Source organism: Tursiops truncatus, chromosome 4, assembly GCF_011762595.2.
Source record: "Tursiops truncatus isolate mTurTru1 chromosome 4, mTurTru1.mat.Y, whole genome shotgun sequence".
NCBI classification, from domain to species: Eukaryota; Metazoa; Chordata; class Mammalia; order Artiodactyla; family Delphinidae; genus Tursiops; species Tursiops truncatus.
This window is the reverse complement of record NC_047037.1, coordinates 35,591,585-35,609,516: the sequence shown is the minus strand read 5'-3', so window position 1 is coordinate 35,609,516 and position 17,932 is coordinate 35,591,585. Positions and strand designations below refer to the sequence as shown.

At 39.5% G+C, this 17,932-nt stretch overlaps 1 protein-coding gene across 1 annotated transcript in view; it reads right to left on the bottom strand.

The window, feature by feature from the left end:
- Window positions 1–361: 361 nt before the first annotated feature.
- Window positions 362–17,932, bottom strand: part of LOC101328408 (vomeronasal type-2 receptor 1-like) — a 32,067-nt gene continuing 14,496 nt past the window's right edge. Inside the window, 5 exon segments of the mRNA XM_019946027.1 lie at window positions 362–1,107; window positions 1,110–1,398; window positions 1,400–1,440; window positions 3,285–3,408; window positions 17,650–17,877. Of these exon segments, the coding sequence (XP_019801586.1) occupies window positions 362–1,107; window positions 1,110–1,398; window positions 1,400–1,440; window positions 3,285–3,408; window positions 17,650–17,877 (1,428 nt within the window).

Sequence of the window (17,932 nt, the reverse complement as noted above, 5' to 3'; positions counted from 1 at the left end):
GGTAAGCTGGGACAAAGTGAGAGAGTGGCATGGACATATATACACTACCAAATGTAAAACAGATAGCTAGTGGGAAGCAGCTGCATAGCACAGGGAAATCAGCTCGGTACTTTGTGACCACCTAGAGGCGTGGGATAGGGAGGGTGGGAGAGAGACGCAAGAGGTAGGAGATATGAGGATACATGTATATGTATAGCTGATTCACTTTGTTATACAGCAGAAACTAGCACACCATTGTAAAGCAATTATACTCCAATAAAGATGTTAAAAAAATAGTAACAGTTATTCGAATTCTTGATAAATGGTATGAGACTTCATATGCCATGCTTTGACTAAACTACCAGAACCCAAATCCTCAGAATTACCCCAGAACATCAGGCAGCTGCTGTGGGAACCACCTGAAAGGGAATGTTGAACCATACCACCACTGCAGCTCTGAGGGACACATGCAACCCATGACTCTACTCATCCAAACAGCTGACACCATGGTATTGTTCTCACTGCTCACAGAGGCTGAAGTCAGTTGGATGTTCTTATCTACAGTGGGAACTCTTCCACCAGCAATTTCATCCGTGTTCCTCTTTGGCCTCAGCAAAATAATGAAGCACTTGGCAGCAAATATACAACCCAATAAACCATAGCTGGATGCCAAGATTGCAAATATTTCCATGGCCACTTTAAACTTGCCTTTGGTGCTCAAATAAGCAGGGACAAAAGAGATGCAGACAATAAAAAAGACCAGCATCCCAAAGGTGACGCATTTTCCTTCATAGTAATTATCCAGCAACTGGCGAGCCGCAAGGGTTGTAAGAAAGCACAGCAAGGCCAAGAAGACATCCATCCCAAATACAGAGCACAAAAATTCTACAGAACCTTCATAACATGCCAGAATAATCTTTATATTTTGAGATTCCATGTTCTTGTACACCCTTGGGGGTTCTAATACTAAGTAGGCTGTACATATGCCAATTTCGACTAGAACAGAGATTAGCACAATGATTTTCCAATAAAGAGAGTGAATGGATATAAGTCTGGTTTTGGATTTGGAAATTCTGTAGGCTAAAAACAGTGAAATAGTCTTTCCAAGAATGCAAGACAGGCAAAGTAAAAGCCCAGTGCCAGAGTGACCTGACGGGCCATACAGGACCAGATGTATGGCTTGCCAATGAAGAACATGGAAGACAGCAACGTGATGACAAGAGAAACCTGAATGAGAAAGCTAAGCTCCCGGTCATTGGCAGTCACGAACGGAGTGTGTCTGTATATCACATACACAACTGTGACTGCCGAAACCACAAACACCCCAAAGATGGAGAGAATGACAAGAGTGAATCCCAGGACCTCATCATAAGCAAGGAATTCCACCTCCTTCAGCACACACTCGCTCTTTTGTGCATTTGGACCAATAGTCTTCACCACATTGTTCACACTCCCTTTGACCTAATGAACAAAGAACAGAGGACTGACTGCAAAGAAATCCACTTGTCCTCTTCAGCTGCGAATAGCCCAGAGGAGCCAAAAGCCTAATGCAAGACTCACTGAAATTTTCTATAGAGAATATATAATATCTAAAAAATTAAAAAAGCAGTGATAAAATGGTCTTTAGAGTGTGCAGCTAACATTACAGATTGAGAATTGATTTCAATTTTGGAAATTCAGTCTCCCGTCTTGGTTTCAGCTCTTCCTGCATGGGCCTTTTTCAGTAAGATACCTTTTCTTTTTCTTCCAATTATCTAATTGAGAAGGGAGGTGTGTACCCTCATAAGCCCAAGAACAATCCACAAATATATGGGAACATTAAAGCTACTAAGGTGAAACAATTAAGAGTACTGTGACAGGGATATGGTTGATAAAATACAAGGGTTTTCAATCTTTCATTCAGCTTCTCCTCCACCTACTGAAGAGAATTTTGTCTTTGCCCACTCAGCTTTCCTCTCCTCACCCTCCAGATGCAGATTTGAGAGAAGAGGTAAAGAAAGGTTGAGAATTAGAAGAAAGGAAACAAAAACAACAACCACATTGACTAAGGTTGAAAAAACTTTTGGGGCATTTAGCTGGGCAGAGGCTCTAAAGGAGAATATTGCAACGTAAGAAAAAATCTGAGATGAATTTGTGGTAGATTATGAAATGGATCTCTTCACTGTCCTATGAGAGATGCAGGTAAAGACTGGAATTCCCTTTCAATCACGTCCAACTGCTGGATTGGACTCCTCTTGTTGTTTCTGTGCAGAGACTGGGCCACATGGGGTCCAAAGAGTTGTTCAGATTACCTTGTGCTTGTTTTCCATTTGTGGAAAATTTTACATTTTTAAAATCCTCTTTTAACTAAATTGCTATAGAGGGCCTTTTGGCAAGAGACATACAATTTGTTATCTTGAACAGAAGGTAGAGACAAAAATAAACCTGCTGCAACATGCTCCATAGGGCTAAGCATACCAAGCCCAAGTAAAATTCTGGTCAAGAACAGCAATTCAACAGGTTGTAGTGAAAAATTCATAGAGCAGTAGATATGGAATTCACTTGTCCTACAGACTTTGAGTAATTATGGTCTTTGCCTTTAGGGGTGTACTTCTAAATCTTATATTTCTAAATTAGAGATAATTCTGTAAAAATAGGACTGTAATTCACTTATTTACTACTCATTCACATTTTTCCATAACTAATATTTAATCTATTTCAGAAATTGAAATAATTCTAAACACTTTTTTTGCAAACCCATGTATTCATATTTTACATATCATTTAAAAAAATTTTTCCCCTCTTAAATTCATGGATGTTGGTCTTTTTCCCAAATGTAGCAGCTTTGGAACTAACACTGCCCTGGTCCAGGAAGATCCCACATGCCATGGAGCAACTAATCCTGTGCGCCACAACTACTGAGCCTGCGCTCTAGAGCCCGCGAGGCACAACTACTGAGCCCACATGCCACAACTACTGAAGACCGCGCACCTAGAGCCCATACTCCGCAACAAGAGAAGCCACCACAATGAGAAGCCTGCGCACCACAATGAAGAGTAGCCCCGCTTGCTGCAACTAGAGAAAGACCACGCATAGCAATGAAGACCCAAAAATAAATAAATAAATAAAAACAAATAAATTTATATTAAAAAAACGTAATGTTATAATTTTTTGCACTGCACAGAACATCCAATAGTTTGATGGATTATAATTTTTGTCATAAGTTGTTCACATCTATTTATAAAGAAGGCTCCCAAGGCCCTCTCTGCCCGAACATGTTTAATATCCTTCCATTTTAATACCAGTGAAAAAATGACCATCTCTACCTGGTTCCTGTGACGCATGCCCATCAACACACAGGATATAGTCAAAGCAACATATTGGTTCCCCATGACGAATTCCCTTGCGGGTCCCAGGCTGACACAGGTCAGTACACACTGAATGGGGAAGCTAGCAAAGATAAATACAATGCATGTAACAAAGCCCTTTGTCTCTACCTTGCCAGGCTAAGAAAGTTTCCACCTGGATTTCTGTGGAAGTTTTGCAATATCTTGGGAAACCCAGGATAGCTGGGCAAGAATAACAGACAAAGAGAAAAATAACATGGAAAGCCTAGAGGAATTTTGCTAAAAGTCCTATAGTTGATTCTAGAAATGGGATTCTAGAAAAGTCCTGTGGTTGATTCTAGAAATGGGATTCTAGAAAAGTCCTGTGGTTGATTCTAGAAATTATCAAAGCTAATCCCAAACCTAACTCTTTCTAATCTTGAAGACTCAGACCAGGCTTCATGTCCATGGGGCTCTGAGGAGAGGATAATTTGTCAAGTCTGTTTCTGCTTGAGGGGGGATCCCAAGAATCATCTTGAGTGCCTGAGAAAGACTTCTTCTCAGCAAAGTCATCCCAACACAGTCTGAAGATATGTCATACAGAATCAGTAGAAAACAACAATGAAAGGTCTATTCCATGTGGAAAATTGTATGGCAAAAAGGAAAAGTGGACAAGGCACAGCACTGGAATATTTTCTCACAAAAAGAGCTTAGAAAACCCAGTGGTAACCATAGGTCTCCCTTTACATTCTACATGGTTGTGCACATTGAAACCCACCATAAATGCAATGTTTGTAAATCGGTTTATATCTAAATGTAAATGAGGAGCTTCCTAGTTAAAAAGAAGAGAAGCTGTATTTCTCCATTAAGCAGAGATTCATTTTGGAAAGTGAAAAGATTCATTTTGGAAATCAGAATTTTCCGATGTTGAGTTTCCCAAGATAAAACTGAATTAGATAACAATGGAAAATATCAGAAATCTATGAGCTCAGTTATGGTATGTAAGATTACTTAAGTACGTATTGCTAAACACAATAGACAGGCTTCTTAAAAGGGTTGTGTGCGCGCGCGTGCGTGTGTGCATGCGTGTGTGTGTGTATCACCACAGAATGACTATATTTCCTCTCTCCTGACCCAGTGTTCTGAAAAGGGCTCTCCATATACCTTTCATTGAAAATCATCACAGTAAGCTGATGTCTTTTTGTTCTGTTTCTCAGTATCCCTTCCTTTCTCAACCCTCATGATCTAGCTTCCAGCCCACTCACCTCACTAAAATGTTTCTTGCCAAGTCTGACAGCTCTTCCTCTAGTACCGTTCTCCTTTCTTTCTCTTGGACATCTGGCACTCTTGATCAACTCCTCCTTGAGATGCAGGCTCCCTTGGCTTCCACTGGGTCCTTTTATTTCTTCTGTTGGTTCTACTTCCTCTACCTACCTCATCACTGTGGGTGTTGTTTGTTGTTTTTTTGGCTCTAGTCCTTGATTCTCTGCTTTTATCTCTCAATATAAAGCAGCTCATTCATTCTCTTGTCTTCAACCAGCACCTCTACCTAAGAACATCCAACACTTGACTGTAGCACCAACTTTTCCCACCTGACCTCTAATTCCATATCCTAAACTCCCAACATGTCCCTACTCTGAAATTCCACCATCACCTCCAATTCAACACGTCCAAAACTACCCCCATTTACCCTATTCCCCCTCCCGAATTCCCTAGTTCTGTCACTGACACCACTAGTCTCACCCATCATCTCCAACCATATCTTCTATTACTTGCCTACACATACCTTCACTCAGGCCCATCTGCTTACCAACCTCCAGATTCAGTTTATTATCATGAGTTAAATCATGCCTTATACCATCTACTAATTGTTGGTGCAGGACACTTCCAAGGCCAGTCCATCAGCAAATCCAGTGGATTTTACTCTTGTCCCCTTCAGTCTGTTTGCAACATGGCAGATAGAATAATTCTGTAAACTCTAAGTTGGATCATGACTCTCCTCTGTCAAAACTCTTCCGTGGCTCCCCATTTCACTCAGAGTAAAAGCCAAAGTCCTTCAACAGCCCACAAGGCTCTATGTGATCTGACCCTCTCTCACCCCTCTTACCTCCTCTCCCACTACCCTCTCTCTCTCACTCTTTCCAGTCACACTGAACTCTTTCCTGTTCTTCTAAAATGCCAAAAGTACCCCTACCTCAGGGTTTAAAAGTTGCTGTTTCCTCTGCTTGGAATGCTCTCCCCCTAGATAATGCATGGATTCACTGTCTTTTCAGTTTTCGTTCAAATGTCACCCCAGTGAGCCCTTCCCTGACCACACTATGTGAGATTAGAACACTCCCGCCAGCACCCTCTATCTCAATCCCTGCTATTTTTCTCTCCCTAACATTATCATCCATTAAAATACTATATAACTTATTTATTTATCTTGTATATTGCCTGTCTCTTCCCACTGAAATGTTAGTCCCATTAGGCAGGGATTGTTCTGTTTTGTACATTAACACATCCCCAGTTCCTAGAACAGTGTCTAGCACATATAATATTGTGTTCAATAAATATCTGTTCAATTAATTAATGATTAGATTTTAAGTGCTGCAAGGGCAGTGGTCTTTTTGCAGTGCTTAACACAGAGGTCGACTCATAGCACATGCTTAGTGAATTTGTACTGAATTACATTTGAACCAATTTCATTATACAAATATAACCTTGGGAATACCCTAGTGGTCCAGTGGTTAGGACTCCGAACGTTCACTGAGGATGGCACGGGTTCAATCCCTGGTCAGGGAACTAAAATCCCACAAGCCGCACAGCATGGCCGGGGGGAAAAAATAAAATAAAATTTATTTAAAAAAACAAAAATAACCCTAATTTTAATAAAGATGAGAAAAATAAAATTACTATGCTCTAATGAAACATTATTAAAATAGAAATCTACTAGTACATTTTACTATTTTTCTATCAATTTTTAGTAGAATGAGCATTCTATGAACTTTGCTTATACAAGCAATAGCATCTTCTCTTGTTTCATGCAAAACATTATACTGAGCACATGCTCTATGGCTAGCACCAGGAATAAAAAAGGGAAGAGTCTCAGGCCCCATTCAGGGAGAGGGCTCTGGGCCACAGAAGGTGGTTTATATGCTAGGCCTAGGGCAGCTCTGTCTTTCTGCAATGATGGAAGTGTTATATATCTGTATTGTCCAGTATGGTAGCCCCTAGCCACACATGGCGGTTGAGTACTTGGAAAGTAGCTAATGTGACTAAGGAAGCAAATTTTTAATTTTAGTTAATTTTAATTTTAAAAGCTACATGTGGCTAGGGACAACTGTATTGGACAGAGCAGCTCTAAGCCAAAGAAATAAAATGCAGAAGAACTATGGCCCCTACAGTGGCAAACACTAAGTTTTGATTTTTATCCTGCCAAAATGTATTCAAGAGCTGCTTAAGGTCGGGTTAAGAAAGGGAGGAACTAGCATGTATGCATGTATGTATGTGTGTATGTATCTATGAGTATACATGAGTCTGTATATGTTTATTGATACCCATGGAAAACCAAGGACTAAAAAAAGAGATAAAAAGATCCCCTTGCTATCTGGCACAGCATAGGAGCTTGGAAATCTTAATTTTCTTGTATTCTTATGTCCTTTCCCAGTATGATTCAGAAGACTATTTGGGGATCTCAGATCCCAGGTCAAAAGGGCCACACAAGAAGAGGGAAGATACATGAATAAGAAACAAGATGAAGAAAGACATCCTCCCCCAAAAAATGTCTTGAAGAAGCAAAGAAAAACTGCTGGCTGTCCTGACACCCACTTATAGCTCTCTCTCACTCCTGCTGCTTCCTCCAGAAGATTCACATGGAAGATTAAATTGCCAATGTTCTTCCACCACCCTATCGGTTTACTGTAACACTACAGATAAACACTAAACTGGAATATCAAAAGCCCTACAGTTCTTCTCTCCTAGAACTAATATTTCATTAAGGGTAAAAAGTTCAGCAGTCTGGTAAGTGATGAGGTTTCCCCAGTGCTTCTCTAGGTGTTATCTTTACATTGTGTAACCAGGGCACCCTGTCTCTAGCTTCTCTTCTAAAATGTTCAGACCTGCAGTTCTGCAGAGCAAAGCCCACCTGTTGCTATAGGAAGTGGAGGAATTAAAATTGTAATAATAATGAATAACGAATAATAATTCAGTATTAATAACAGTAATAACGAAAATAACAGCTTTTTATCTGGAGTAAGTACTTTACAACCAAATCTTCAAACCTCATATCCACTGCTTTCCAGAACGATTTTGAAAACAGTTTTTTAAAGAATTTTGAAAGTTATGAAACTCACCCTTTTCTCCTATAATTTCTCAATAAAGGATTTTTTGAATGATATATTAAAACTTATTGACATGTCTATGCACCCATGTGTGTGTGTATATATATATACTGGAAGCTAATGTTCCTTACATCAAATTATATTATGAACTTGTAAATCCTACTTCGCATTCTTTGACCCTGGGAATAAATAAGAAAAAAATAAGGAGGAAGAAATAAAGTTCCTCCAGAACTATGGCCAGAGAGGGAAGGGAAGGACTTCTGGGTTGTCCCAGGGTAATGGTAACTACTAAACTGTGAATCTTTCCACAGTCTCTGAAAAACACCATACAGATTTAAAAGAAAAAAAGAGTAAACAAAACCACACATGACCACAACTTCAGCATCATAAAGAGCCTGAAAATATTATAAATTTCAAAGTAATTATAACTAGAGAAATAGCCATTAAATTCCAGCAAGGCCACCTCTATAGCTCCCTCCTCATCCCTAGGTGTATGGGAAATGATGGAACTCTGGGGAAACTGTGCAGAAAAGAGTAAGGGGGAGCAGACAAGCTAAGGTTATTGGAGAGTAGACAAAACATTCTTAGAAAGAAAATGTCAGGCTATAGGGCAAGGTCTTGAAGGTGGGACTCAAAGCGATGGTTTCACCCCTGCAGTGAGACCAGAAAGTATACAGAGGGAGAAGTGATAGAAAGGGTAAAAAGTAAGAAAGGAAAATTAAGAACTCCATAGAAACAAGAGTGAACCATAAAATCAAAAGACAAGTTAAGCCTTCCCTTTCCACACAAAAGTCATCTCTTAAATAAATTGCTCTGCACTCTACTAACAGAAGAAGGCAGTCTTGAAACAGAGACTTGTGATCCACCTAAAACCCACATCCTTGTCCATAGAAACAACTAAAGATAGAATTGTGCCTCCATATAAGATTACTATAGGAAGAAAAGAAAAAATGAAAATCGAAACATTCCAGCAGAAGAGGATGTGGAGAAAAGGGAACCCTCCTACACTGTTGGTGGGAATGTAAATTGATACAGCCACTGTGGAGAACAGTATGGAGGTTCCTTAAAAAACTAAAAATAGAACTATCATATGACCCAGCAATCCCAATCCTGGGCATATTCCCAGAGAAAACCATAATTCAAAAAGACACATGCACCCCAATGTTCATTGCAGCTCTATTTGCAATAGCCAGCAAATGGAAGCAACCTAAAAGTCCATTGACAGATGAATAGATAAAGAAGATGTGGGGAAGATGGCGGAAGAGTAAGACGTGGAGATCACCTTCCTCCCCACAGATACATCAGAAATACATCTACACGTGGAACAACTCCTACAGAACACCTACTGAACACTGGCAGAAGACCTCAGACCTCCCAAAAGGCAAGAAACTCCCCACGTATCTGGGTAGGGCAAAAGAAAAAAGAATAAACAGAGACAAAAGGATAGGGCCGGTACCTGCACCAGCGGGAGGGAGCTGTGAAGGAGGAGAGGTTTCCACACACTAGGAAGCCCCTTCGCGGGCGGAGACTCTGCGTGGCGGATGGGGAAGCTTCGGAGCCGTGGGCGAGAGCACAGCAACAGGGGTGCGGAGGGCAAAGCGGAGAGATTCCCGCACAGAGGATCGGTGGTGACCAGCACTCACCAGCCCGAGAGGCTTGTCTGCTGACCCGCCGGGGCGGGCGGGGCTGGGAGATGAGGTTCGGGCTTCGGTTGGAGCGCAGGGAGAGGACTGGGGTTGGCGGTGAGAACACAGCATGCAGGGGGTTAGTGCACCACGCCTGGCCGGGAGGGAGTCCGGGGAAAAGTCTGGACCTGCCGAAGAGGCAAGAGACTTTTTCTTCCCTCTGTTTCCTGGTGCGAGAGGAGAGGGGATTAAGAACGCTGCTTTAAGGAGCTCCAGAGACGGGCGCGAGCCGCGGCTAAAGGTGCGGACCCCAGACACGGGCATGAGACGCTAAGGCTGCTGCTGCCGCCACCAAGAAGCCTGTGTGCGAGCACAGGTCACTGTCCACACCCCCCTTCCAGGCAGCCTGTGCAGCCCGCCATTGCCAGGGTCCCGGGATCCAGGGACAACTCCCCCGGGAGAACACACAGTGCGCCTCAGGCTGGTGCAACGTCATGCTGGCCTCTGCCGCCGCAGGCTCGCCCCACACTCGGTGCCCCTCCCTCCCCCCGGCCTGAGTGAGCCAGAGGCCCCGAATCACCTGCTCCTTTAACCCCATCCTGCCTGAGCGAAGAACAGATGCCCTCCGGCCACCTACACGCAGAGGAGGCGCCAAATCCAAAGCTGAGCCCCTGGGAACTGTGAGAACAAAGAAGAGAAAGGGAAATCTCTCCCAGCAGCCTCAGAAGCAGCAGATAAAAGCTCCATGATCAACTTGATGTACCTGCGTCTGTGGAATACTTGAATAGACAACGAATCATCCCAAATTGAGGAGGCGGACTTTGAGAGCAAGATTTATGATTTCTTCCCCTTTTCCTCTTTTTGTGAGTGTGTATGTGTATGCTTCTGTGTGAGATTTTGTCGGTATAGCTTTGCTTCCACCATTTGTCCTAGGGTTCTATCCATCCGTTTTTTTGTTTGTTTGTTTTTTCTCTTAATAATTATTTTTTATTTTAATAACTATCATATTTTATCTTACTTTATTTTATTTTACTTTATCTTTTCTTTCTTTTTTTCCTTCCTTCCCTCCTTCCTCCCTCCCTCCCTCCCTCCCTCCCACCTTTCTTTCTTTCTTTCTACTTCTACTAATTCTTTCTTTCTACTTTTTCTCCCTTTTATTCTGAGCCGTGTGGATGAAAGGCTCTTGGTGCTGCAGCCAGGAGTCAGTGCTGTGCCTCTGAGGTGGGAGAGCCAACTTCAGAACACTGGTCCACAAGACACCTCCCAGCTCCACATAATATCAAATGGCGAAAATCTCCCAGAGATCTCCATCTCGACACCAGCACCCAGCTTCACTCAACGACCAGCAAGCTACAGTGCTGGACATCCTATGCCAAACAACTGGCAAGACAGGAATACAACCCCACCTATTAGCAGAGAGGCTGCCTAAAATCATAATAAGTCCACAGACACCCCAAAACACACCACCAGACGTGGACCTGCCCACCAGAAAGGCAAGATCCAGCCTCATCCACCAGAACACAGGCACTAGTCTCCTCCACCAGGAAGCCTACACAACCCACTGAACCAACTTTAGCCACTGGGGACAGACACCAAAAACAACAGGAACTACAAACCCACAGCCTGCAAAAAGGAGACCCCAAACACAGTAAGATAAGCAAAATGAGAAGACAGAAAAACACACAGCAGATGAAGGAGCAAGATAAGAACCCACCAGACCTAACAAATGAAGAGGAAATACACAGTCTACCTGAAAAAGAATTCAGAATAATGATAGTAAACATGATCCAAAATCTTGGAAATAGAATAGACAAAATGCAAGAAACATTTAACAAGGACCTAGAAGAACTAAAGATGAAACAAACAATGAAAAACAACACAATAAATGTAACGAAAAATACTCTAGATGGGATCAATAGCAGAATAACTGAGGCAGAAGAACGGATAAGTGACCTGGAAGATAAAATAGTGGAAATAACTACTGCAGAACAGAATAAACAAAAAAGAAGGAAAAGAACTGAGGACAGTCTCAGAGACCTCTGGGACAACATTAAACGCACCAACATTCGAATTATAGGGGTTCCAGAAGAAGAAGAGAAAAAGAAAGGGACTGAGAAAATATTTCAAGAGATTATAGTTGAAAACTTCCCTAATACGGGAACGGAAATAGTTAATCAAGTCCAGGAAGCACAGAGAGTCCCATACAGGATAAATCCAAAGAGAAACACACCAAGACATATATTAATCAAACTGTCAAAGGTTAAATACAAAGAAAACATATTAAAAGCAGCAAGGGAAAAACAACAAATAACACCCAAGGGAATCCCCTTAAGGTTAACAGCTGATCTTTCAGCAGAAACTCTACAAGTCAGAAGGGAGTGTCAGGACATATTTAAAGTGATGAAGGAGAAAAACCTGCAACCAAGATTACTCTACCCAGCAAGGATCTCATTCAGATTTGATGGAGAAATTAAAACCTTTACAGACAAGCAAAAGCTGAGAGAGTTGAGCACCACCAAACCAGCTCTACAACAACTGCTAAAGGAACTTCTCTAGGCAGGAAACACAAGAGAAGGAGAAGACCTACAATAACGAACCCAAAACAATTAAGAAAATGGGAATAGGAACATACATATCGATAATTATCTTAAATGTAAATGGACTAAATGCTACCACCAAAACACACAAATTGGCTGAATGGATACAAAAACAAGACCCATATATTTGCTGTCTACATGAGACCCACTTCAGACCTAGAGAAAAATACAGACTGAAAGTAAGGGGATAGAAAAAGATATTTCATGCAAATGGAAATAAAAAGAAAGCTGGAGTAGCAATTCTCATATCAGACAAAATAGACTTTAAAATAAAGACTATTAGAAGAGAAAAAGAAGAACACTACGTAATGATCAAGGGATCTATCCAAGAAGAAGATATGACAATTGTAAATATTTATGCACCCAACATAGGAGCACCTCAATACATAAGGCAAATACTAGCAGCCATAAAAGGGGAAATCGACAGTAACACATTCATAACAGGGGACTTTAACACCTCACTTTCACCAATGGACAGATCATCCAAAATGAAAATAAATAAGGAAACACAAGCTTTAAATGATACATTAAACAAGATGGACTTAATTGATATTTATAGGACATTCCATCCAAAAACAACAGAATACACATTTTTCTCAAGTGCTCATGGAACATTCTTCAAGATAGATCATATCTTGGGTCACAAATCAAGCCTTGGTAAATTTAAGAAAATTGAAACTGTATCAAGTATCTTTTCCGACCACAGCACTATGAGACTAGATATCAATTACGGGAACAGATCTGTAAAAAATACAAACATGTGGAGGCTAAACAATACACTACTTAATAACGAAGTGATCACTGAAGAAATCAAAGAGGAAATCAAAAAATACCTAGAAACAAATGACAATGGAGACACAACGACCCAAAATCTATGGGATGCAGCAAAAGCAGTTCTACGAGGAAGTTTATAGCAATACATTCCTACCTTAAGAAACAGGAAACGTCTCGAATAAACAACCTAACCTTGCACCTAAATCAATTAGAGAAAGAAGAACAAAAAAACCCCGAAGTTAGCAGAAGGAAAGAAATCATAAAAATCAGATCAGAAATAAATGAAAAAGAAATGAAGGAAACGATAGTAAAGATCAATAAAACTAAAAGGTGGTTATTTGAGAAGATAAACAAAATTGATAAACCATTAGCCAGACTCATCAAGAAAAAATGGGAGAAGACTCAAATCAATAGAATTAGAAATGAAAAAGGAGAAGTAACAACTGACACTGCAGAAATACAAAAGATCATGAGAGATTACTACAAGCAACTATATGCCAATAAAATGGACAACCTGGAAGAAATGGACAAATTCTTAGAAATGCACAACCTGCCAAGACTGAATCAGGAAGAAATAGAAAATATGAACAGACCAATCACAAGCACTGAAATTGAAACTGTGATTAAAAATCTTCCAACAAACAAAAGCTCAGGACTAGATGGTTTCACAGGCGAATTCTATCAAACATTTAGAGAAGAGCTAACACCTATCCTTCTCAAACTCTTCCAAAATATAGCAGAGGGAGGAACACTCCCAAACTCTTTCTACGAGGCCACCATCACCCTGATACCAAAACCAGACAAGGATGTCACAAAGAAAGAAAACTACAGGCCAATATCACTGATGAACATAGATTCAAAAATCCTCAACAAAATACTAACAACCAGAATCCAGTGGCACATTAAAAGGATCATACACCATGATCAAGTGGGGTTTATTCCAGGAATGCAAGGATTCTTCAATATACGCAAATCAATCAACGTGATACACCATATTAACAAATTGAAGGAGAAAAACCATACGATCATCTCAATAGATGCAGAGAAAGCTTTCGACAAAATCAACACCCATTTATGAAAAAAAACCCTGCAGAAAGTAGGCATAGAGGGAACTTTCCTCAACATAATAAAGGCCATATATGACAAACCCACAGCCAACATTGTCCTCAATGGTGAAAAACTGAAACCATTTCCACTAAGATCAGGAACAAGACAAGGTTGCCTACTCTCACCACTCTTATTCAATGTAGGTTTGGAAGTGTTAGCCACAGCAATCAGAGAAGAAAAGGAAATAAAAGGAATCCAAATCAGAAAAGAAGAAGTAAAGCTGTCACTGTTTGCAGATGACATGATCCTATACATAGAGAATCCTAAAGATGCTACCAGAAAACTACTAGGGCTAATCAGTGAATTTGGTAAAGTAGCAGGATACAAAATTAATGCACAGAAATCTCTGGCATTCCTATACACTAATGATGAAAAATCTGAAAGTGAAATCAAGAAAACACTCCCATTTACCATTGCAAAAAAAAGAATAAAATATCTAGGAATAAACTTACCTAAGGAGACAAAAGACCTGTATGCAGAAAATTATAAGACACTGATGAAAGAAATTAAAGATGATACAAATAGAGGGAGAGATATACCATGTTCTTGGATTGGAAGAATCAACATTGTGAAAATGACTCTACTACCCAAAGCAATCTACAGATTCAATGCAATCCCTATCAAACTACCACTGGCATTTTTCAGAGAACTGGAACAAAAAATTTCACAATTTGTATGGAAACACAAAAGACCCCGAATAGCCAAAGCAATCTTGAGAACAAAAAACAGAGCTGGAGGAATCAGGCTCCCTGACTTCAGACTATACTACAAAGCTACAGTAATCAAGACAGTATGGTCCTGGCACAAAAACAGAAAGATAGATCAATGAAACAGGATAGAAAGCCCAGAGATAAACCCATGCACATATGGTCTCCTATTTTTGATAAAGGAGGCAGGAATATACAGTGGAGAAAGGACAGCCTCTTCAATGAGTGGTGCTGTGAAAACTGGACAGGTACATGTAAAAGTATGAGATTAGATCACTCCCTAACACCATATACAAAAATAAGCTCACAATGGATTAAAGACCTAAATGTAAGGCCAGAAACTGTCAATCTCTTAGAGGAAAATATAGGCAGGACACTCTGTGACATAAATCACAGTAAGATCCTTTCTGACTACCTCCTAGAGAAATGGAAATAAAAACAAAAATAAACAAATGGGACCTAATGAAACTTAAAAGCTTTTGCACAGCAAAGGAAACCATAAACAAGACCAAAAGACAACCCTCAGAATGGGAGAGAATATTTGCAAATGAAGCAATGGAGAAAGGATTAATCTCCAAAATATAGAAGCAGCTTATGCAGCTTAATAACAAAAAAACAAACAACCCAAACCAAAAATGGGCAGAAGACCTAAATAGACATTTCTCCAAAGAAGATATACAGATTGCCAACAAACACATGAAAGAATGCTCAACATCATTAATCATTAGAGAAATGCAAATCAAAACTACAATGAGATATCATCTCACACCAGTCAGAATGGCCAGCATCAAAAAATCTACAAACAATAAATGCTGGAGAGGGTGTGGAGAAAAGGGAACCCTCTTGCCCTGTTGGTGGGAATGTAAATTGATACAGCCACTATGGAGAACAGTATGGAGGTTCCTTAAAAAACTACAAATAGAACTACCATATGACCCAGCAATCCCACTCCTGGGCATATACCCTGAGAAAACCATAATTCAAAAAGAGTCATGTACCAAAATATTCACTGCAGCTCTATTTACAATAGCCCGGAGATGGAAACAACCTAAGTGTCCATTATCGGATGAATGGATAAAGAAGATGTGGCACATATATACAATGGAATATTACTCAGCCATAAAAAGAAATGAAATTGAGCTATTTGTAATGAGGTGGATAGACCTAGAGTCTGTCATACAGAGTGAAGTAAGTTAGAAAGAGAGAGAGAAATACCATATGCTAACACATATATATGGAATTTAAGAAGAAAAAATGTCATGAAGAACCTAGGGGTAAGACAGGAATAAAGACACAGACCTACTAGAGAATGGACTTGAGGATATGGGGAGGGGGAAGGGTAAGCTGTGACAAAGCGAGAGAGAGGCATGGACATATATACACTACCAAACGTAAAGTAGATAGCTAGTGGGAAGCAGCCGCATAACACAGGGATATCAGCTCGGTGCTTTGTGACCGCCTGGAGGGGTGGGATAGGGAGGGTGGGAGGGAGGGAGACGCAAGAGGGAAGAGATATGGGAACAGATGTATATATATAACTGATTCATTTTGTTGTTAAGCAGAAACTAGCACACCATTGTAAAGCAATTATACTCCGATAAAGATGTTAAAAAAAAAAAAAGATATGGTACATATATATAATGGAATACTACTTAGCCTTAAAAAATAATAATAATAATGCATTTGCAGCAACATGGATGGACCTAGAGATTGTCATACTGAGCAAAGTAAGTCAAACAGAGAAAGGCAAATATCATATGATATCACTTATATGGGGAATCTAAAAAAGGATACAAATTAACTTATCTACAAAACAGAGATAGAATTACAGATGTAGAAAACAAACTTATGGTTACCAGGGGGTAATGGGGGGGGAGGGCTCAATTGGGAGGTTGGGATTGACATATACATACTACTATATATAAAATAGATAACCAATAAGGACCTACTGTATAGCACAGGTAACTCTACTCAATACTCTGTAATGGCCTATATGGGAAAGGAATCTAAAAGAGTGGATATATGTATATGTATAACTGATTTACTCTGCTGTACACCTGAAACTAACACAACATTGTAAAGCAACTATACTCCAATAAATTTTTTTTTAGAAAGCTTAAAATAGAGCTACCACATGATCCTGCAATCCCACTCCTGGGCATATATCCAGAGAAAACCATAATTCAAAAAGATACTTTCACCCCAATGTTCATTGCAGAAAGAGAAAGACAAATACCATATGATATCACTTATATGTGGAATCTGAAATACGATACAAATGAACATATCTATGAAACAGAAACAGACTCACAGATACAGAGTACAGACTTGTGGTTGCCAAGAGGGAGGGGGGTTGGGGGAGGGAAGGATTGGGAGTTTGGGATTAGCAGATGCTAACTATTGTATATAGGATGGATAAACAACAAGGTCCTACTGTGTAGCACACGGAACTATATTCAATATCTTGTGATAAACCATAATGGAAAAGAAAAGTATATATATATATATATAACTGAATCAATTTGCTGTACAGCAGAAATTAACACAACATTGTAAATCAACAATACTTCAATAAAATTTTTTAAAAAATATTCCAGTAAGTTAAAATTCCCCTCTAAAACATACACACACAACCATTAAGCAGAAGAATACTGTAACACTTTAAATAAATATCCTAGCACTTCAATTAAGTATTCTCAGAAAAGCACTTGTAGATGTCAAAAATATCTCGAACCAGATATTTTAAAATTTAAAACATCAATGGATATAAGACTGGAAGAAATGAAAAAAGTTCATTTATCTCAGGAAAGAAACTATTTCAAAAATTAAGATAAAAGTCACAAGGTGTTCAAAATATATATACTTGAGTAAAAAGTTAATAAGGGGCATTGAATAAAGGCAGGAAAACAATAAAGAGAATAAGGATGAGATAAAGAATAAAGCAAAAATTATCAGAAAGGAAGTGAATAAAAGGAAGAGACAAAGGAAGTCAAACATTTTGGAGTACTTGAAGAAGGAAAACAAAATCATAGAACTAATATTTGAAACTATAATCAAAAAAAGTTCCAAAAACAAAAGATCTGAACCTATATATAGAAAAGGTATGTATTTTATTCAGGAAAATTAACTTGGAATAGCCAGCTCTAGGTTTCTGATATTCCATAGCACCTAAAAGAGTATAGAAATGCAATTCTCTCTATATATAAACAAAATAAGATGTCAGAGTAACTAACCTCTGATGATTCGTTGTTCCAAAATATTGTCACATTCTTAATCATCACGAGTTCAAATTTAGAGTTTTTGAATATATATTCTCCAACCTTCACAAAGGCTATCTCTCCATTATCATCTAATTGCCAATTTAGAATATCATAGTATCCAGCCACATCTCCATTATCATCAACTTCTATTCTCATTCCATTATGGGTTGTAAACTTAAGTGTCTTCAAATAATACATTAACTAGAAAAACAGGGGGGAACACAACAGGGAAAAAAACAATTTTTAAAAATTTGAT